This window comes from Rhododendron vialii, chromosome 12a (assembly GCF_030253575.1).
Source record: "Rhododendron vialii isolate Sample 1 chromosome 12a, ASM3025357v1".
Lineage (NCBI taxonomy): Eukaryota > Viridiplantae > Streptophyta > Magnoliopsida > Ericales > Ericaceae > Rhododendron > Rhododendron vialii.
The window spans coordinates 19,037,656-19,059,422 of NC_080568.1; the positions used below are offsets into that span (position 1 = coordinate 19,037,656).

The 21,767-nt window shown below is 44.2% G+C and overlaps 1 protein-coding gene across 3 annotated transcripts; it reads left to right on the plus strand.

Annotated features, from left to right (window-relative positions):
- The first annotated feature begins 905 nt into the window (after nucleotides 1-905).
- Nucleotides 906-20,500, plus strand: LOC131309951 (glutamate receptor 2.8-like). 3 transcript variants are annotated; one of them, XM_058336674.1, is made up of 5 exons: nucleotides 906-1,248; nucleotides 17,030-18,366; nucleotides 18,453-18,765; nucleotides 18,950-19,362; nucleotides 19,915-20,500. In XM_058336674.1, exons 1-5 carry the CDS (start codon nucleotides 978-980, stop codon nucleotides 20,449-20,451), a joined length of 2,871 nt encoding a protein of 956 aa, XP_058192657.1. In that variant the 5' UTR covers nucleotides 906-977; the 3' UTR covers nucleotides 20,452-20,500. The 3 variants fall into 3 exon arrangements, with proteins under 3 accessions (XP_058192657.1, XP_058192659.1, XP_058192658.1); XM_058336676.1 differs by lacking the exon at nucleotides 906-1,248 and adding an exon at nucleotides 14,119-14,237; XM_058336675.1 differs by lacking the exon at nucleotides 906-1,248 and adding an exon at nucleotides 14,121-14,246.
- The last annotated feature ends 1,267 nt before the right edge of the window (nucleotides 20,501-21,767 follow it).

The following is a 21,767-nucleotide window of genomic DNA, read 5'->3' on the forward strand; positions in this document are numbered from 1 at the left end:
ATAACCTCATTTGCAATATTATTAACTATTGAAAAGAAAAAAGAGTTTCTATTCATTTGAAGCAAAAGTCCTGAAAAATCAAAGTGACCACTTGTACATTCATTAATATTCCGCCGGACCGCCTCTGGCCGTGAAGGGTGGGATTTGAATCCCTTGATCTCTGCTTATCATGCAAATTACGTCCGTGATTCATGTTGAGTGAGCTTTTCTTGAGTGTGGTTCGTGGTTAGCTATGGGCTTGGTCTCACACGGAGCTCGCCATGAGTGCCTGCCCCGGCCGTGTGGGTCGCTTGACAACGGGATATATCATGATGACCGAATGGGTGGCTTGACACATTGGGGTAGGATATGTCATGACTCTCAGCTATTGCTTACAGCACTTTTGGTAATTGCCATTTGCCAATAAGGATGTTCGGAGATGACTCATCAGGTATGTATTTCAGGAAAATATTTAGGAAAAATGATAATGCCAAAATAATTTTTTTAAGCTTCAATGAATAAGAGCCTTGTTCTTGTGCCCAGTGGCGGAGCCGCCACTTGTCCCCCTGCCTCCATCCTCACGGTTAGTTAGCATGGTAATACATGACACAAGTCAATTTACTCGAAATTACTACCCTTTGGTCTTGAAATAAATGTCCGGTGCGCAAACTTAAACCTTTGAAAAAATGTATTTTTTCGTAAATCAATACATATCAATGAAATATTTTAAGCTGTGAAAAAAATTTGAATTTCTTAATGGAAAAAATGCTTATTTTTAAATGCCTAAATTTGCAATCTGAATATTTATTTTGGGACAGATAGAGTAGCTTAATTATGATGGTTACTCGAAATGACTAGTGGTTTGAGTTTCATATACTACGTCAATAACTACGTACTGATTATAATTGGTCACAAATATCTCCCAGCCCTAAGTACAGCCGCCTGACTAGTCTACTCTCTCTCTCTCTCTCTCTCTCTCTCTCTCTCTCTCTCTCGGCATGCAGAAGCAATGGTTACTACTACTGTTGGTGATGAGCTGCTATTACAATATTGTGCAATTATTAGGGGCACAAAATGCTAGTACTGGTTTGATAGAGGTTGATGTTGGGCTTATTCTTGATTTGGACAATATCGTGGGAAAGATGAGCCGGACGTGCATATATATGGCGCTTGACGATTTCTATGCATTACATGATCAAAATCATACCACCAGGATTGTTCTTCACACTATAGATTCCAAGAGTGATGTTGTGGAGGCAGCATCTGCTGGTACATACATTTTTATTCTTTGTCCATAATTAATTTTGGACTTCGTATGTAGCTACTGATATATCTTGAATTCCTCATTTGCGATGTAGTTTTTAGCTGTGGAAACGTATGCGTAGCACCAAGTCCATAATTCACTTTAGGGGCGGAGCCAAGATTTGGGGTGTGGCACCAATTGGATACATGGAAACCGCTACATTTTTCTTTCTCCCTTTACCGCCAACATGAAATCAAATCTCTAAGGGGGTAGCTGTTGCATCCCGCTTTATCTCTTGGTGAACACTGTCATGAACATAATAAAATTGACAAGTAGCTCTAATAGGCAAAGCTATCGCTTTGGCCTTTCTCCCCTATCAAGCACCACAAAAAGAAAATTAATAAGTTTCTTAGGAGGCCAAAGGCAATATATATGGTATCCCTCTTTCACCCTAAGTGTAGAGAAAGGATTAATCCATAACTTATTTTAGGTAAATCGACATGTTTGCGAATTCACTTTATATGCTTATTCACAAGCACAATAATCCGTACAGAAAAACAAGCATAAAAAATACTAAACTTGTGAGAAAAAATTTAATATCCAAGTAGATCGCATTCCTCTCCAATTGAATTTATGCAAAAATTTAGAGAGAGAGTTGCTCGCAATAAATGGGAGGAGTTTTTGGAAAAAATGAAAACAAATTATGGTGCCAAGGCTCGAACTCCTGTGTGTGACTCAAGCATTTATCAAAAGCGCACACTTAAACACTCTAAGAAAGTATACTTTGAATTCACTTTATGTACTACGAAAAGTCTACGGTTCTCGACCCCAAAATCCTAATCGGATCCCGACGTCCCGCTAGGCACACTTCGGCCACCGGACGGCCGATCCGAGCCGTCCAAAAATTCTATAAAAAAAAACCGAGTGGGCCTCGCGAGAATCAACGGCATTCGATGTGTGTAGGTGCTCGATTCAAACACTCCATGTTTTTGTATATCTATTGCACACTCAAATGCACGTGCAATTCGACATGTAAGTTTTTCTTTGCTTTATAGTATCTAGGCAGGGCATCTCGTTTTTTGGAATACTATGACAGCTAAACGGGCAATTTCGGTACAGTACAGTACTGTAAATTGTAACCCAAATTCAATTTTGTATCCATATCAAAAGGGTGTTCACCTTAATTTACAGATAGATTTGGGTGTTGCCCGATTCTCATGGAACCGGACCTATCCGGACCATGGATACCCTTGGGTGACCCATACCTGTACGTAATAGCGTTAAGTAGTGCTGGCGGGCCATTTTTAGAACCATGCATGGAGGTATATAGTGTAGCGGGCCGAACGTAATTGTCTGCGTCTGTCTTGAATGATGAGATTGAGTCCATCCGTGACCATGCCTAAACCGGGGCTCGGCTCTAGATTGAGATCCCTCCTTCAACGCCTTATTTACCCTGGGCTCGGCTGGAGGGTTCCTAAGTTCGGCCACCCTAAGGGAGAGTCCCGTCAGCATGATCTCCTCGCAAGTCACCTAATGGGCTCGGCCAACTACAGTGACGTGTGCTTCTCCACGTGCAGAAACGGTTACGCTAAAGGATAATCATGAGCGCACATGGGACGTGCCAGCTCACACCAAAGCGGTTACCAAATTTATTCGGTGATGTCACAATGACGCCATTTAGCCTGTGCAAGGCACATGCCCGAACTTAGAGATCAAGTCAAGGAAACTCTATAAATACTGAAGGATGATAACCTTAAAAGGTACACGCCACAAAACGCTAAAACCCGAATCTTCTACTTTACTCTCTGCACATACTCATCCTCTCGCCGGAGGGCCTTGCCGGGCAACCCCCAGTCAGGTCTTAGTCGTGCGTTCCCTGTGCAGATTAGAGCGAGAAGGCTAGGAAATCAGCAAACCAGCGGATGAGGAACTTGAACCAAGGATCATGGGCCACACAATTGGTGAACCCGACATGAAATAAACTTCTGATTCAAACGGCTCCAATCTCCTTCAATCCACCCCCTCCTCCCAACAACAACCACAGTTCCATCCACCATGGGCGGAGATCTGACTGACATCGCTATCTCAGGGGCAAAAGACGCCAGTGGAAACACGATTTTTCCACCGTTCTCAGAGAGGCACATGTCCATCTCACTCCCCCCAAGCTCCGGACTCTCCCCAGCAGCGGACTTCGTAACAACGGCCTACATCCGCTTGCTATAGCGTCGCGACGATGAGAGAGACAACGAACTGGCGGCTCTAAGGGCGGAAGTGGCCCAAATGAAACAACAAATGCAGCAAAATACCGCTCCTGCCACATCCAGATTTGTTGGAGGCGGCAGACGACGAAGACAAACACCACCTCCACCACCGCCACCACCACCATTGGAGCGTCCTCACGAAACAGGCCATCGTGGCTCCGTCAAAGATCGCCTTGGTTTCACTCCAGACGCGGGCGATGCAAGGGAGATAATCCTTTACAAGCGACCTACAACATCTGGAACACATCGCTCAAAGAGCCACCATGATCGAACCAACACAAGAGATACCGAGTCATTCACAAGCACATACTCGATTGGTCGCGCGGAGTTCTCCCGCACAACGGTTTCCCATCGTAGCCGAGATTCCATGGAGACCAGGCGCCATGTCTCCGAACGTCTCGGGGAAATCCCACCTGAAAACATGGAAAATGAAAATCGGTCTCGAAGAAATGGGAAAAGCATACGCATTGAAGGGCCAAATGACGACCCCAAAAATCGGGGTGAACGAGAAAAGTTCGTCGAAGGTCCCCATCGAACGATTACAGATTTGAGAAACAAACTTCGGCAACGAGACCGGAAGAAACCCTTAGAAATGGAATCCAAAGAAAGGGACTCAAAACGGTCTCAGTCCGATGGGCTCGGCAAACCGCCGCGCCCAGGCTTTGAACGGCAGCTAAAGGATCTCGATGTATCACCTTTCACATCCCACATAATCAACACAACCACCGAATCCAACTTCCATTTGCCGAAGTTCACAAAGTTCGATCCAACCACTTGCGAAGCTTACACTCATCTGATTCACTTTCGTCAAACCATTGAACTATGCACCATGAAAGACGAGATCAAATGCAAGGCATTCCCGTCCAGTCTCGGCTCCCTTGGACTCCAGTGGTTCAACAACTTGCCCGCTGGATCTATACGGAACCTAGCCGACCTTGAACGCGCCTTCAACACCCCCTTTATCATGAGCAACAGGACGGCCAAGGAGCCCGAATCCTTGTCCCAGATGAGGAAGCTTCCAAACGAAACACTCAGGCAATACGCTGAGCGCTATTGGCAACTCTTCAATGAGATTCCTGGAATCGATGAGTACTGTGCCACACGAACCTTTAAAAATGGTTTGGAAACTGGCAGCAAGATCCTAGACGAATTTGCCATTCGCCCACCCCACGGCATGGGCGAACTAATACGCATTGTGGAACGATTCTCCGCTTTTGAAGAATTTTACGCGGACCGAGCAGCTCAGAGAATACCAAACCCAATGACCCTACCTCCAATGGCCACGTCCCAGCTGCTGGCGCCAATTATAACCCACCACTCCCAGCAAAAGAAACACGTCAACAACATCAAGGAAGGAAAGAAACGCCCACCAAAGGTGCACGACTACATGGCTGAGACCGCGTACTTCAAAGAGCCCATCTGGTCTTTCCTAAAAGAGATTATGAGGCAACCATGGTTCGAGTGGCCAACAGGGAAGCTCGGCATAGACACTGGCCAAGAAGATCAGAACCCAAGGAAAAAATGCTCGTATCATAACGAACTCGGTCACTACACAACGGCATGCGCCCAGTACAAGGCACTATTGGAGCGTTTGGCAGCCCAAGGCCATCTCGACCAGTACATTGATCGAACCAAAACACCCACCCGTCAACCTGCAGGAAATCCCAACCCAAATGAGCCGCGGTCGATGATACACGTTATCCACGGCCCAATGACAAAGGAATCTGAAACAAGCCTTCGTGCCGATCTCGATCGTGCATCCACATCCAAACAAGTACTCGCTATTGGACCTGGATCCAAATGTGCACGTCTAGAAGGACTGCCTAAATGGACAATAACTTTCACTGAGCGCGACCTCGAACGTGTACAAACCCCACACTCTGACGCCCTCGTTGTGACCGTCCAAATTGGAGTCCACGACGTTAAACGCGTCCTCATCGATCAAGGAAGCTCGACGAGGTCATGTACAATGACCTGTTCAAAAAACTTGATCTACCAGAAATCAGCGTTGCAACCCGCCGAAGTACCTCTTATCGGATTCAACGGAGCACCTGTTTGGCCACTCGGACGAATCTTCCTACCAGTCGTTGTCTGCTCGAAAACATTGAGCATTGAATTCAATGTTGTCAACGTACCGAGCCCATACAACGCAATTCTCGGCCGAACCTGGCTCCACGACATGCAGGCCATTGCTTCCACTTACGATTAGGTCGTCCGATTCATTGGCACAAATGGAAGACAAGAAGACCTACGCGGCGACCAAGTCGCCTCCAAAAAGTGTTACGTCTCAACTGTCCACAATTCCACTAAAGCCAAACACGTTCAATGGGTCAAAGTCCCAGACATGGCAATTGTTGACAACATCGGCGAAAATGCTGAGGACAAAGCACAAGAGGACCTCATCCAGATGCCCATCAACGAGAATGGCTCCCGTTTCTTCTTACTCAGCTCCTCCATCAGTGACGCCGAACGTGAAGAAATGTTCCAATACCTCAAGAAAAACATAGAAGTTTTTGCTTGGACCCCAAACGAGATGCCGGGGGTCGACCCCAATTTTATCAGTCACTCTCTCAACATCAAAAAAGACGCCAAGCCTGTCGTCCAGAAGTCGCGGTGTTCTGCAGCCGAACATGCCGACGCCATCGTAGAAGAAGTCAAACGTTTGTTGGAAGCCAACGCCATCCAAGAAGTACAATACCTAACATGGCTGTCTAACACAGTGGTCGTTAAGAAGAAAAACGGCAAATGGCGAGTTTGCGTTGATTATACCAATCTCAACGATGCTTGTCCAAAGGATTGGTTCCCACTCCCCAAGATCGATCAACTTGTGGATGCAACAGTAGGCCACGCTCGGTTAAGCTTCCAGATGCCTACTGTGGCTATCACCAAATAGCCATGGACCTGGACGACATGGAAAAACCCGCTTTTATCTCACCATATGGCATCTTCTGCTACCGAGTCATGCCTTTTGGGCTCAAGAATTTGGGCGCTACATTCAACCGAGCCATATTCAAGATGTTGCAAGCCCAAATTGGCCACACTGTGGAAGCCTACATTGACGACCTCGTTATCAAAAGCTAGAATCCAAGATTTGGCCAAAGTATTTGAAATCCTTAAACTACACAAGCTCCGCCTAAATCCTTAAAAGTGTGCGTTCGGTGTGAGCGCAGGAAAATTCCTTGGGCACTTGGTCACTCGGTCACTCGACGTGGTATTGAGGCCGACCCCAACCAGATCAAGGCTGTTAAAGACTTGTGCTCACCAAGAACAATCAAAGAAGTACAAAGGCTCACTGGAATGGCAGCGGCTCTAAACTGATTCATCAGCAAATCCTCAGATAAGTGCCACGCATTCTTCCATGCCTTGAAAGGAAAAAGTCGACGTAGTTTTGAATGGACCCCAGATTGTGATTCCGCCTTGGCCGAATTTAAAGAATACTTAAGCTGGGCCCCACTATTGGTGAAACCAAAAGAGTTTGAGACCTTGTATCTGTATTTTGCCGTCTCCGCCCACGTAGTTAGTTCAGCACTAGTGCGGCGAGTTAGCACAAAAGACATGCCCATCTACTTCACAAGCAAAACACTTCTCCCAGCGCAAACATGCTATCTACCACTTGAGAAATTGGCACTCGCTCTCGTCTCGGCAGCCAGGAAACTCTTGCCTTACTTCCAATCTCACACCGTCACCGTTTTAACAGAACACCGTTTAAAAAGCCTTTTCCGGAAAGCTGACCTATCCAACAGGGTCTCCAAATGGGCAGTTGAATTAGCAAATTTCAACATCTGTTTCGAGCCACGGACGGCGATCAAGGGTCAAATTCTTGCTGACTTCATCGCAGAATTAACACCGGAAGATACGGATATTCTCAACACTCTCACTCCTCAACCTATCACAAAATCAACAAAAGCACCAATGCCTTAGCAACTCTTTCAAGGAAACATCTAGCGACTACATGTTGACGGGGCTTCCAACAGCAACGAAGCAAGGGCAGGAGTTGTCTTAGTTTCCCCTTGTGGCCCACTTCATGAAAGTTCTCTAAGCATCGACTTTCCCGCCACCAATAATGAAGCTGAATACGAAGCCCTCCTTGCCGGCTTACGCTCTGCAGTTGCGATGAAAGTCTCCGATCTTGTTGTTTACTGTGACTCCCAACTCATAGTTAACCAAGTACTTGGGGACTATGAGGCTCGGGACCCGCGAATGTCGAAATACTAGGCAACGACAGCCGAGCTCATCATGCACTTTCAAAATTTCAAAATCGAACAGATCAATCGCGAACACAACGCGCATGCAGATGCACTCGCTGGCCTTGCCTCAGCTTCCAAAGCCTCCGAATTCAGGACTATCAACTTTGGCAGCATTGACCTCCCAAGCTTTGACACCACTCTAGAAGTACTCAACGTTGAACTCGGTCCAAGCTGGATGGACGAGATCGTTGCATTCCTCAAACATGATACTCTTCCAGCAGACAAGAAGGAAGCTTATCGTATCAAGAACAAGGCCGCTTACTACTGGCTATCGGAAAGTGGCCAACTCTACAGGAAATCTATCTCGGGCCCTTATCTCCTTGTCGTCCACCTAACCCAAGTACCCACGATTCTCACCGAGCTTCACTTAGGTAGTTGTGGCTGCCACTCCGACGGCCGTTCGCTCTGCCAACGAGCAATAAGTCAAGGTTATTTTTGGAAGAACATGAAGAAAGACTGTGAAGAAGTCATCCACAAGTGCCAACCATGCCAACTTTTTCACCTATCCCAAAGCAACTAGCCCAGAATGTTTCCCCCATCACAAGTCCCTAGCCCTTTGCACAATGGGGGCTTGACATTGTGGGTAAGCTTCCAACAGCTCCAGGAGGCTTCAAGTTTCTGATCACGGCAACGGACTACTTCTCAAAATGGGTAGAGGCTAAACCCCTTGTAACAATCACCGAAGCAGACGTTCAGAGGTTCGTGTGGAGGAATATTGTCACCAGGTTCGGCATCCCATATGCCATCGTATCGGACAACGGAAGCCAATTCATCGGTAAGGACCTCACCAGCCTCTGCGCTGAATTTGGGATACACTTCTTTAACTTTATTCTAGCTTACCCCCAAGGGAATGGCCAAGCCGAGGCCACGAACAAGACCGTCTGCACCGGGATCAAGCGTCGACTAAACTCCAAGAGAGGGAAATGGGCTGAGGAGTTACCGTGAGTTCTATGGGCTTACCGTTCCACACCAAGGTGTTCCACTGGCCATACACCCTTTTCAATGGCATTTGGAATGGAGGCCGTAATACCACTAGAATCCAGATTCCCCACTTTGAGAACAAAGAACTTTGACCCAAAGACCAACGATGAAGCCGTAGAATATGAGATGATTTTGGCAGAAGAGAAGCATGATGACGCTCGATTAAAGCTCGTCGAGTACCAACAGCAAGTGGCAAAGGGATACAACCGAAGTGTGCGAATCAAGACCGTCAAACCAAACGACTTGGTTTGGCAAAAAGTGGTGCAGACCAGCAAGAAAACGAAATTCAAGCCCAACTGGGAGGGACCTTTTCGTATTGTCAAGATTGCTGGTGAAGGTGCTTGCGTGCTGGAGGACATGAATGGAAAAGTCCTCACCAACCCGTGGAATGCACATAATCTAAAAAAGGCATATATGTGATCAACCTTTTCCAAATTTACTCTGTGCTCGGCCACATATCATTAGTTAATTTCAAGTGCGGCTTCGGCCCTTAGTTTTTAATTTTTCCTTGTATTCTAACGTTTCTCAATACCAAGAAGAATCTTGTTTAGCAATTGAAGGCCTTCTGCACTTTTTGAAGCTTATTTCACTCATGCTTCCATAATTTACCCTCAATAAGTTCTGCCAACCATGAACGTTGATTTTGGTCATACCCACAAACGGCTTTTTATGCCTCTGTTTCGGCCACCATCACTGCCCAAAGAAGCAAAAAACCGGACATATGGTCCACAGAGCCTAGGGCATACATTACGGCTAGAATTTAGGCTTCGGTTTGGCTTGGCAAGATAGTAAGGCCGGCCAACGCCCGGTTATACTCACGTTTTGATGAGCAAACCACCCACAAACATTCAACAACTTGGATCCTTAATACCTTGGCTAGGGGCTAGCACTTTGGCCGAGCCCAAACCACAGGTAGGAGGCATCCAACAAACTTTTAGTTATTAAGCATTATCCACTATACTGATACAATGTTGAAGTACAAATCCAAGTTCGGCGACCCATCAACTCTATCACCACTCTACTTTGGTCAAGGCTCGGCATTATCAAACTACAATGGGCAATTTCAACGATTGCTCAAAATTCGTCTGCATCGCCGAACCCAAACCAAAGTGGGGGTTACAGACAACTACCATCCAAACATGCAAGCCTACCAAAAGGATCTCAAGTTTGACAAAACAGAAACATTACAAATATAAAATAAAGCCATTCATTTGAAAGAAACAAGTGTTGCAAAAACCCCTAAGCTCGGAGGTACGGCATAAGTAAATTGTTCGGTGCCGACCCCCCACAAACTATTACATCTGGCACAGTAAAATCCAAGCTCGGACCCGTCCAGCCCAACAAAAGTTTGGAGTTCGAAACAACAAAAATTAACAAACTAAAAGGGAAAGGGAAATCTTCTCAGATTTGAACAGTATCCTCAGCAGCAACATCGGCCTCGACGTTTGCATCAACATTCATTGGCTCCTGCTCAGTGTACTCGACCACCTTCTCATTCCCGACCTTGCCAGATTTCTGCCCAGCGGCTCCATCTCCCTCCTCGGCATCATCCCCAGAGACATCCTCAACATCATCGTCACTCTCGGGGGATTCCTCGGGAGGAAGCAGCGCGCACTCTTCTTTGGTGTACAGGAGGACAAGCTCGGGAACAGCAGATGCTGGAATGGACTTGTAAAAATTCGAGTCAGACTCCAGCTGAAGAGCGCTGGTGGCAGCAGCCATGCCGTCCTTGTAACCTTTCCTGTAAGCTACAGGCACCCTCAACTCCACCGCTTAGTTGACCATCTTCTGAGCGTCCCGCATGTACTCAGCCCCTGCTCGGTCGAAACTAGCCTGATATGCCTTCTCATCAACTTCCTTCATCCTCCGCTTCTCCCTCCTCAGAACGTTTGCAAGATCACGTTCGACCTTCTTGGCTTTCCCATCAACCTCATCTTTCTTCTTCTCTAGTTCAGCCACCCGGGCCTTCGCCGCCTTCAGGCTGGTCTTTAGTGACTTCACCTTTTCATGCTCGGTCTTGAGATCATCACGATAACGAGATCTCTCGGCAGTAACGAGCTCGGCTTTGTTCAAAGCTCTGAGCAAAGCCTGCCCAGCTTGCAAAACAAAAACAAGATAAGTATAAGAAAGCTAACAAACTAATACGGTCTCAGAGACGGGCACAAAGAAGAGAGTCAAGAAGAGTCAGGCTCGGACGTACCTGAACGAGGTATGCACTCGCATGCACTAGACTAAGCTGAAGATCCTCCGGAACCTTCTACATATCACGTGGCAGAGCCAGACCTTGGAGCATTGCAACAGTAAGCCCCGGCTCCATCTTGACAAAGTCCTCCGTAGTAACAACCCTGCATTCGGCTAGGGCATAAGATGGAGCAAACTCCTGAACAGCGATTGGGTCGGCCGAGCCCGTTGACCTCTGGACCACCTTTGATCCGCCCGCAGTAGCCGATGACTCGGCCTTGTCTTTCTCGCTCGGAAGAGGAGTCTGCGGCTTTGTTGGAAAAAATCATGAGTGATTTTTTGCCTCTTTTCAACAGGCTCGGCCACGTCTGTCTCTTTTTGCTGAACAACAGCTCCGTCCCGGATGTTCACGCGAACCACGTTCCTCCTACCCATCTCCCTGGAAAACTCGGGTACAAGAGTCTTAAGAGGGATATTTATACTTGGAAACTCGGGTTGCCGGCTCTCCTAGAACCAAAATTCGGTAGGCTTCCTGAAAGAAGGGAACTTCACATTCGGCTCACCCCCCTTTTTGCTCGGCCCTGGTTGATGACTTTTCGTTTGTTGCCCTCCGCCCTTTTTTTGGCCACCAGCTTTATTGCTCGGCCCCGCTTCCTTCTCCTTCCTCCTGAGCTTTCCCCTGTAAGATGGTTCGTAACCAAGCAGCGCCGGCGCGTCCCTACAAACCTGTGACCAAAGGATGTTTGCTTGTTTCTCAACGGACAACGATTGCTGAGTCTTTGTTATGGCTCAGTGATCTGCAAAGAGTAATGACAATCAATACTTAAAAATTTTTGAAGTACAAAATTAGGCTCGGCTTCAGCAAAGAAATTGAGCTACCTCTGAAGTCTTTGATCTTTGGAACACTGTATCTACGATTGGTCTAGTCGCCGAATTCAAAGTTACCACTCACTTCAACATAGAAATTAGCCCACTTATTAGTGTCGGACAATCCGTCTACCAATGGCTCTCTATCCTTACGCGTTGATAAATATCGACGCTCGATCTGGCCGTGCCTAGACATAATATAGGTATGAAAGAGGTTGGCGACCGTGAATTCTAGATTATGGAGCTCCTTCAGTTTGATTACAGACATCACTATTCTATAACTGTTAATAGCAAAATAGTGGGGAACAAGGCTGAACTGAGCCAAGAGTTCTCTCAAGAACGGGTGAAGAGGGAACCGCAGTCCAGCTTCACATATAGCCATCAAAGGCACGGTGATATGCTCGGGATGGTGTTCTCTCTTATCCCTTATCCTGTTGCTTGCCACTTGGCTGATTACAACGTCGTCGAGGATATTGTACTCTTGGCAGAAACTCTAATACTCACTAGGTTCCCCGCTAAAAAAATTGGCGTGGGGGCAAACCTGACCCCTATCGTAGAGGTCGGCAACCTCTTTATTCTCTGACTAAGCTTCGCTATGCCCGAATCGCACAAAAGAGGTGGCGTCGGCTTGAGAATGGAATCTAGATTTGGCCTCTGGCCCAGGCTGGGGCTCGGCCTCGGAACGAGTAGATGGAGTGAAAGATATCTCACGTTCGATGTTGAACCCTCCATCGTACTCATAATCACGTTCGGCGTTAGAATCGCTAGAACCTGACATGTTTAAAGCAATTGAAGAGGTCTGTTGTCGGCTCCTGCGCCTCTCCAAGTACTCTCGGATAACTAAATTTCCGGAGTCATCCCTCGAACTTTCAGAGTCGGATGAAATGATAATGACTGGGTGAGCCAGACCTAACAAAACAAAGGAAAACAGAATGAGGAACCTCGTCGTAGACCAGAAGGCAAGGATCTCACTACGCTCGGCGAACCTACTGGTCCACCCTACCTCTTACGGGAACTCAAGCTCGGGAAACATGAGAGACTCGAGTCATGGAGCTCGGCCAACACCAGCGGCGGCCAAGCCCACCAACGTCAAAAGTTGGGGCTTGGAAGAATAAGTTCAAGGCAGGGATGAACACATCATTGTTCATCCCCAGAGGCATACTGTTCACACGGAACAGAAAACCTCCAAGAAATCCAGAAAGACAAAGAAAAAAGGTACAAAAACTACAGAAATGAAGAGAGGAGAAAAAATCGAACCCATACCTGGAAGTTTCAACAAGATCCGATGATGGGTCCGCTGAGAATCAGGATTGGAAGATGAACGGGCGCACGAGAAAGTTCTAGCGATGGAGGTTTAGAGAGAGAGAGCTTTATGGACCTTCTCTCTCCTCTCATCTCCCTTTATATAGAGTAGGGATTAGGAATTCGAAATTCCCGCCCATCCCTGCACCGCCGAACCAGTGACCAGTCAACGCTCGACACGTGGCAATGACAGGACACCTTTGCAGAATTTCACGCGTGCCAGCTATCCTCTCATTAGCCGTACCCAACTGTGGAGGGACACCTGGCGCCCTTCCATTGACGCTTGCTTGTGGCGGTTGTTGAAAAATTATTGAGGCTCGGCCAAAACGCTACCTCGCAACCATAATTCACGTTCGGCATTCGAAAGGTTCAGCCAATGCTGAAAATCAATTTCTACCATGCGCTCGGCCACGGCAGAGATTGAGGGGCTATTGTAGCGGGCCGAATGTAATTGTCCGCGTCTGTCTTGAATGATGAGATTGAGTCCAACCGTGACCATGCCTAAACCAGGGCTCGGCTCTAGACTAAGATCCCTCCTTCAACGCGTTATTTACCCTTGGCTTGGCTGAAGGGTTCCCAAGTTCGGCCACCCTCAAAGAGAGTCCCGTCAGCATGATCTCCTCGCAAGTCACCTAATGGGCTCGGCCAACTACAGTGACGCGTGTTTCTCCATGTGCAAAAACGGTTACGCTAAAGGATAATTCTGAGCGCACATGGAATGTGCCAGCTCACACCAAAGCGGTTATCAGATTTATTCGGTGATGTCACAATGATGCCATTTAGCCCATGCAAGGCACATGCCCGAACTTGGAGATCAAGTCAAGGAAACTCTATAAATACTAAAGGATGATAACCCTAAAATGTACACGCCACAAAATGCTAAAACCCGAATCTTCTACTTTACTCTCTGCACATACTCATCCTCTCGCCGGAGGGCCTTGCCGGGCAACGTCCGGTCAGGTCTTAGTCGTGCATTCCCTGTGCAAATTAAAGCGAGAAGGCTAGGAAATCAGCAAACCAGCGGAGGAAGAACTTGAACCAAGGATCACGGGCCACATACATAGCTCAACTTTTCATAATGCAGACCAGGTGTTTGAGAAAACGCAGCAACCCAAAGCGAGGACAGCTACCGGGAACGGGAACGGGATCGCGATATGCCATACCGTTCAAAACATGGTACGTCGGGTAGGTTTCTTCGGCTCATTTGTTAAGGACCGAAATTAGTTGGTTCTGAGTGCGGAACATTCTCTTGAGTCGTTCTAGTACTAGTAGCATCTATGTTGGGAATGTCCTTATCAAATAAGTAATGGGATTAATCTCTGTGGTCTTTTCTCGTTATACCTTGTATGACAGTGTCCTTATCATTTGTGTGCCATTATAATTGTCTGTTTGCTGGAATCTCCATTCCAGTTCCTTATTGATCCGCGATTGGGGTCGTTCAATCTGGGTCGTAGTTAATAGCAACTGTAGCGAATTGTGGTAACCCTGTGGCTGGAGCCCTCTTCAACGAACAATCACTTGGAAAAACAAGCCTCAGTTTCAGTGAAGTTCGAATTTTAAAAGAAATCTTTGGTATAGGATTCAATAATTGTCACGACCCTGACCCGCCCCTTGAGGTCTTAATCATGACAAATGCCAGTGATTTCTCACTAAGGCCGAATCTCAAATCAAATATCACCTAACAAGTGATAATCAAAAGGGACTAAAACTTAACAGCGGAAGCAAAAGCCAGCTTTTATTGATAACAAACCAAAATTTTACATAGGTTTTACAAACCAAAAGTAAGCCTATCAGAGCTGTGCTTACTTACAAACTACAAACTCAAAAGCTAACAAATCATGTACAAAGCTAAGTGTCCACAAACATAATTTCCTCTATACAAGTTTACAAAAAGAAATGCGACACATCCCAAAAGTAAAACACCACGCCACCCTACGCGTCGCTTCCTGAAAGGTGGAAAAGAAAATACATAAGCCAAAGCTCGTGTGAATGATTAATACATAACTCACATGCCTTCCATGGACAATGCAAAATAATTTGATAGAATTTCAAAACAAGAACTCAAATCCATAGGCCAAATATAATGCACATTCCGCTATTCAAAATTTAAAAGCTACCAGGCGTCCCCGGTAGTGGATAAGCCAGACGTCTACGCATTATCCCAAAACACACACCAACCTCAAACACCCTTGCTAGCCATTAAGCCGTCCCCTAGCAAGACCGGACGTTGGGAATGCCATTAAATAGATTCGCAAATATTTCACAAATAGGTCCACCTTCCATTGCTATTCCATGGAGTACACAATTCATAAAATTTGTTCAAATAAGTTCGTTAAAGAAAACAAGTTCAAAATCATGTAATTTAAGTATTAAATCACTCACCCCGTATCTACGTGTCACCCGAACCTCCTAAAATAATTAGGCAATGGAAACACCATTAGAAACTGTTAAACATGCATAAATATAACTTAAATGAGGTCCTAAACACATTTGAGAACAATTGAAGAAGTTAGATACCTAGCCTAGTGAAAACAGTTGCAGCTCTAACTTCAACTTAAAATCTGTCTTTGCACAGGAATAACTAAGACACAATCTTCATACATTTTTTTTAGGTCTATGAGTCTAGTTTCAAAATCAGAAATCGGATCGCAATTTCATCGCCCGAGCTGAAAAATATGACCGTTTCCGTAAAGTGCGACGATGCTGTCAGCACTGCAGATACCAGAACAGCAGGTCAATAAACGATTTTTAACTCCTTCCACATTTTGAGTTAGGTTCTGAAAATTTTACACAATAAAGAAGACACATACAGGCATTTACAGTAAAAATATCAAAAAATATCAAGGTCGAAAAGTTGATGAGAAAAATCCCTCAAGAACATGGCAAATTCGATTCTGCAGATTTTCCAGAAAAATTCATCTTATTCCTCCTTCAATTTTCAACCCTAAAACCCTTCAATGCACATCAAAACCAACTCTAGAACTTCACAAAACATACTTAAACATGTAGATACAGTAGAGCTATTCTAGAAACATCAAATTCATGGATCAAAGTAAGATGTAAACATGAAATTCAAGGAATTCAATTAGGGTTCTTGAACTTCTTCCGGAGTTCTACCTAATTCAACTTGTGATTAAACTAAGACCCATAAAATTCATCACTTAGACATGGAATTCAAATACCCTAACATGTGATCAAGGAGGAGAAGCATAAATTACCAAGTCAAGTCTTCAATTCAAAGCCAACAGATTTTTCCCTAATTTTCCCCTTCTTCTTCTCTTCATCGCTTCTCTCTCTCTCTCTCTCTCTCTCTCTCTCTCTCTCTCTCTCTCTCTCTCTCTCTCTTTACGTTAAAGATAGTTACAAGGTAGGAACAACGTAGAAGTTTTAGAACCTCTCGCCTTTTTTGTTTTATCAGACTTCAAGAAAGATTATCATGTGTGTGTGGGTACATAGCCTATCATGTGCCCTAATTCATTTAACAAGTAAAATAGACTCCTAACTCACATAATTGACTCAAAACATAGCACATAATCAAACTCTAATTATAATTAAGATTAGGGGTATTACAATAATAAAGAGTAAATCTCCAGACGAGGTGGTAATGGGCAAGCTATTTTGTTAAGTGACTACCAACTTTGCTGGGCCTAAAAGTAGTAGTGAACATCGAATGGCTCTATTTTGCTATTTTAATGTTAAGTTATGTTCACTCTTCTCTCCATTTGCATCGATGGTTAAAGCGTCATTTGTACTACTCTTTGATCGTGAGTTTTACCTCTTCCACAGTCAGTTTTTTATGGGGAACTTTTGCCCCAAAATGGTTTATTGTGGTTTCAAATTCTTCCGTACTTGGGTGAAGAAATTCTACACCAGGGTGGAGGTTGTGTTCGTAAGAACCGTGCACAAAAGTCTGTATATGAATTCAAGAGTTGGTTGGGATCTAATTTTTATTGATCTTTTATTTGCAGCTATAGACTTGTTGAAAAATTTCCAAGTACAAGCAATACTAGGTCCACAAAAATCCACACAAGCAGATTTCATGATTGATATTGGGAAAAAAACACAAGTTCCTATAATTTCTCAAGCGACGAGTCCTACTCTCTCACCATCAGACAATCCATACTTCATTCGAGGAGGACAAAATGGCTCTTCTCAGGTTGAACCCCTTGCAGCTATGGTTAAGGCCTTTGGTTGGAGGGAGGTAGTGCTCATTTATGAAGACACCAACTTTGGGAGGGGAATAGGTCCTTATTTGACTGATTCTTTTCTGGGGATTGGAACTCAAGTGCGGTCTCGAATTGCTATGTCTGTTTCAGCTACAGATGATCATATCCTTCAAGAACTCAACAAGCTAAAGACATTTCAGACTAGGGTTTTTGTGGTGCATGTGTTACCATCTCTTGCTTCTCGCTTTTTCTTGAAGGTGAAAGAAGTTGGAATGATGAGCAAGGGGTATGTCTGGATCATTACCGATGTGCTAACTATTCTCTTGGATTCTCTGGATGCCAAGGTTATAAATTCGATGCAAGGGGTACTTGGTGTGAAGCCTTATGTTCCAAACTCAAACAAGCTTCAAAACTTTACACAAAGATGGAGAAAGAGATTTCGTCGAGAGAATCCAGACTTGGATAGATTTGAACTAAACGTGCTTGGACTGTGGGCATATGACAGTGCCACGGCATTAGCAATGGCAGTTGAGAGATCCCGTATTGGTCAGTCGAAGTTCAAAAAACCAGTCTCTACGAACAACTTGACAGATTTTGCTGCAATTGGATACTCAGAAATGGGACCAGGGCTACTTCAAGCAATCAAGAAAACTAAGTTCCGGGGCTTAAGCGGAGAATTCCATCTAGTCGATGGGCAGTTACAGCAATCAACCTTCCAAATAGTCAATATAATTGGAAAAGGGGAGACAGAAATTGGATTTTGGGCTCGGGAATATGGCATATCAAAGAATAAGAGATTGCCATTTAATAAGAATGACACCAATGACAAAGAAGATCTCGAAGCCATCATTTGGCCCGGTAGACTCCATGTTGTACCTAAAGGCTGGGAAATTCCAACCGGTGAACGTAAATTGAGGGTGGGAGTTCCTGTCAAAAGTGGTATCGATGAATTCATCAAAGTGGAAAGGCATCCCCAAACTAAAGCCGTGATTGCCACTGGATTCTGCATAGATGTGTTCAAAGAGGTCATGGACCACACTTTGCCGTTTGCTGTCCCCTATGAGTTTTTTCCCTTTGAAACTCCTAATGGTGAACCCGCCGGTGATTACAATGACCTTGTTTATCAGATCTATCTCGGGGTAATCAAATTTGCAATCTGAATTTGCTACATTTTTCATTTTCCCTTTGCCAAGTTCTAGTAACTAACGTTTATGTCTATCTCCAGAAATACGATGCTGTTGTGGGTGATGTAACCATTCTAGCAAACAGATCGAATTTTGTGGATTTTACATTGCCATTCACAGAGTCCAGCGTGGCAATGATTGTTCGAATAAAGGATGATGGGAGGAAGAATGCATGGATCTTCATGAAACCCCTAAAAATGAATCTGTGGCTAACAATTGTGGTGTTTTTTGTCTTCACTGGGTTTGTGGTTTGGGTTCTGGAGCATCGTGTAAATAAAGAATTCCGAGGCCCACCTGGCAAGCAAGTCGGAATTATATTCTGGTTCTCCTTCTCCACACTAGTTTTCGCCCATAGTAAGACCCTTATCCATAACTATTTCACACATGCTCTATAGGTAGATAATAATTTTTAAGCTTAGGAATCTCTTTGGCAAATGACCACATACATATGGTGATTCAATAGGCCAAATGCATGTTGAATAGCACTGCAAAAAGTCTCACAAAAAGGAACTCATTTATTGTTTGTTTGTTTTCATAGAGGAGAAGTTGATCAGCAACTTATCAAGGTTTGTGGTAATCGTGTGGGTTTTCGTGGTGCTGGTACTGACATCAAGTTATACAGCAAACTTAACATCAATGTTGACAGTACAAAAGCTACAACCCAGTGTCACGGATATAAGGGACCTCAGAAAGAATGGAGAATATGTTGGCTACCACAATGGTACTTTTCTCAAAGGGCTACTGAAAAGAGAGGAATTTAATCTCCCAAAGTCTAGGCACTATAGCACTTTCGAACAGTATGATGATGCCCTCTCAAGAGGAAGTAAGAATGGAGGAGTTGCTGCAATTATCCACGAGCTCCCTTATGTAAGGCTGTTCCTTTCCAACCACAAATACTGTACTAAGTACACTATGGTTGGACCAATCTACATGACTGCAGGCTTTGGATTTGTGAGTCTCTCTCTCTCTCTCTCTCTCTCTCTCTCTCTCTCTCTCTCTCTCTCTCTCTCTCTCCTGTGTTGTCTAGGTCAGCTTCAACATCAAACATGATGTCATACCCTGAAGAGTTGGGAAAGTCATTCGCGAAACAGAATTCTTCACACAAAGCAACTGTGAAATTGTGTGAGGTACTATGGTTGGAGTTATAGTTTTAAATGGAAGAAACACAAAAGAACACATCATTCGTCACAGGTATTCTGTCCAAAGTACTGTTTGTATAGCAGTAGCATTAAGCTTGTGGTTTTCTTGTATTGCCTGGCTGCTTGATCGATAGGGGTGTTTGTTGTGGCTGTAGTGCTAAAGCTTATGAGACTTTTTTTTGTCTTGAAAACTCTGTGGATTTATTCGCATAGGCTCCGTTTTCTGTTTACCTCCAAAACAACTTTAAAAGGGCGACTTTTGAGAAGTGACATTTTCATTTTTTCTGGCTTCTTAATTATCATCTTTTATCACAAGTTCAGCAGCAACAAATTTTGTATGTTTTATGTGGATCTTTACCTGCAGGCGTTTCCAAAGGGATCTCCCCTTGTACCTGACATTTCAAGAGCAATCTTAAATGTAACGGAGGGAGGTAAATTGACTCAAATCCAACGCCAATGGTTTGGGCAAGAAGCCGAATGTGCAGAGCAAGATGGTGCCAAGACCACCTCCGACAGCCTCAACCTCAAGAGTTTTAAAGGTCTTTTCCTAGTTGCTGCCACATCTTTGATTTCTGCCCTCATCATATCCCTGTCTACCTTCCTATACGACAATAGGGTGATCTTGGCTTCTAACGAGTCATCAATATGGCAAAAGCTAATAGCAATGGCTAAAAACTTCGATGAGGAAGAAGTGAACTCATATGATGCATCCAAGAAAACAAACCGAGCAAATGAAGTGATGGTAGTGCCTGCTAATTGCCCACAAAGTCCAACAAGGAACAACTCTCAGCTTGCAGAATGGAATTTCACTGATGATGATCAAGGGTTTACTACGACGGAAAACAGTACCCCAATTCATGAAACTATAGAAATTGTGGAGACGATTGAAGCAAAAGACTAGTTAGGTGTGACCTCAAGAGATTCGTAACTAAGTTTTTATAAATTGTGGTCTTACTTATTATAATAGATGTTATTATATGTGGTTATCTCAATGACGAGCTAATTTAGTCACTAATACCATATATATGATAGAATAAGGCTACGGATACACAAAACTTCACCGTTACTTAGAACCATAAAATTGGGCCTCTGGCCATCCACAGTGGTATAATCAAAAAAGGATAATCAAAAGTTGACACATCAGCTTTTGATTATTCACTTAAGAGGTTGTTAAGCTTAACAATGTTAAGCTTTACTATGGTCACTTCTAGTCCATAATCAAAATATGGGGTCCACTACAATTTCATTCTCTCTCTCCCCTGTTTCCCGTCATTCACTTCCCTCCATTTACGTTTTTTATGAGTTAAAATATATCGATTCCCTTTCTTAATTTTGAAAAAAAAATCGGCGACTTCCTTGCCTCCTATTATGATTTTTTCCTTTTTTTTTTTCGGGGGTGGGTAGTAGAAACAGGAAAGAAGAGTGAAACACCTTAATCCGGCGACGATGGATTGAATTATAGATGATTGAGAGATATGAGTTTCACTTTTGGAGGAAGAGAAAGAGAAATAGTTTGTTGGTGAAGTGAAAAAGATATAGAATAGCGAAAAAGCTTGGCTACATAAAATTTTTATTCTTCAATTTTATTTTTTTAACCAAAAAAAAAGAAGAGTGGGCGAAGAAGGGAAGAAGAAAATACTAGTTGAAACACGTGTGTATACAAATTTTGGAACTAATTAACTTATGTGGTTTAGGTTCCACAAATTTTGATTATTGAAAAAGGTTGTTAGTTTTGGTTATCCAAAGCCCAAAATTTGATTATTTCTAAGGATGTTGCTAAATTTGATTATACCATTGTGAGTAATCTTTTGCACCAATATTGTTAACTTTAAAAACAATTGGCATTTGATTATACCACTGTGGATGGCCTTACTTCTTGACACAAACTTACCACAGTTTTTGCTAGTAGTTACCTTTTTGAGTAAAAACAACAAAAATGCTACTACCACACCTATATACACACCCAACCCAAATACTTACCCTCACTCACATGGGTGTGTGGGCTCCCACACCCATGTAGTGTGAGTGTATATTTGGGTGTGATTGTAGAATGATTGTAACAACAATGACTATGTATTGACATTTTTTTTTGGGAGTGATTTTTGCACTCTCTAAATTGTTAACTGCATTCTCAAGGAGAGTACGAAATCAACCGCAAAGTTAACAATTTGGGGGGGGGGGGGGGGGGTGCGAAAACCAATTCCATATTTTCACACT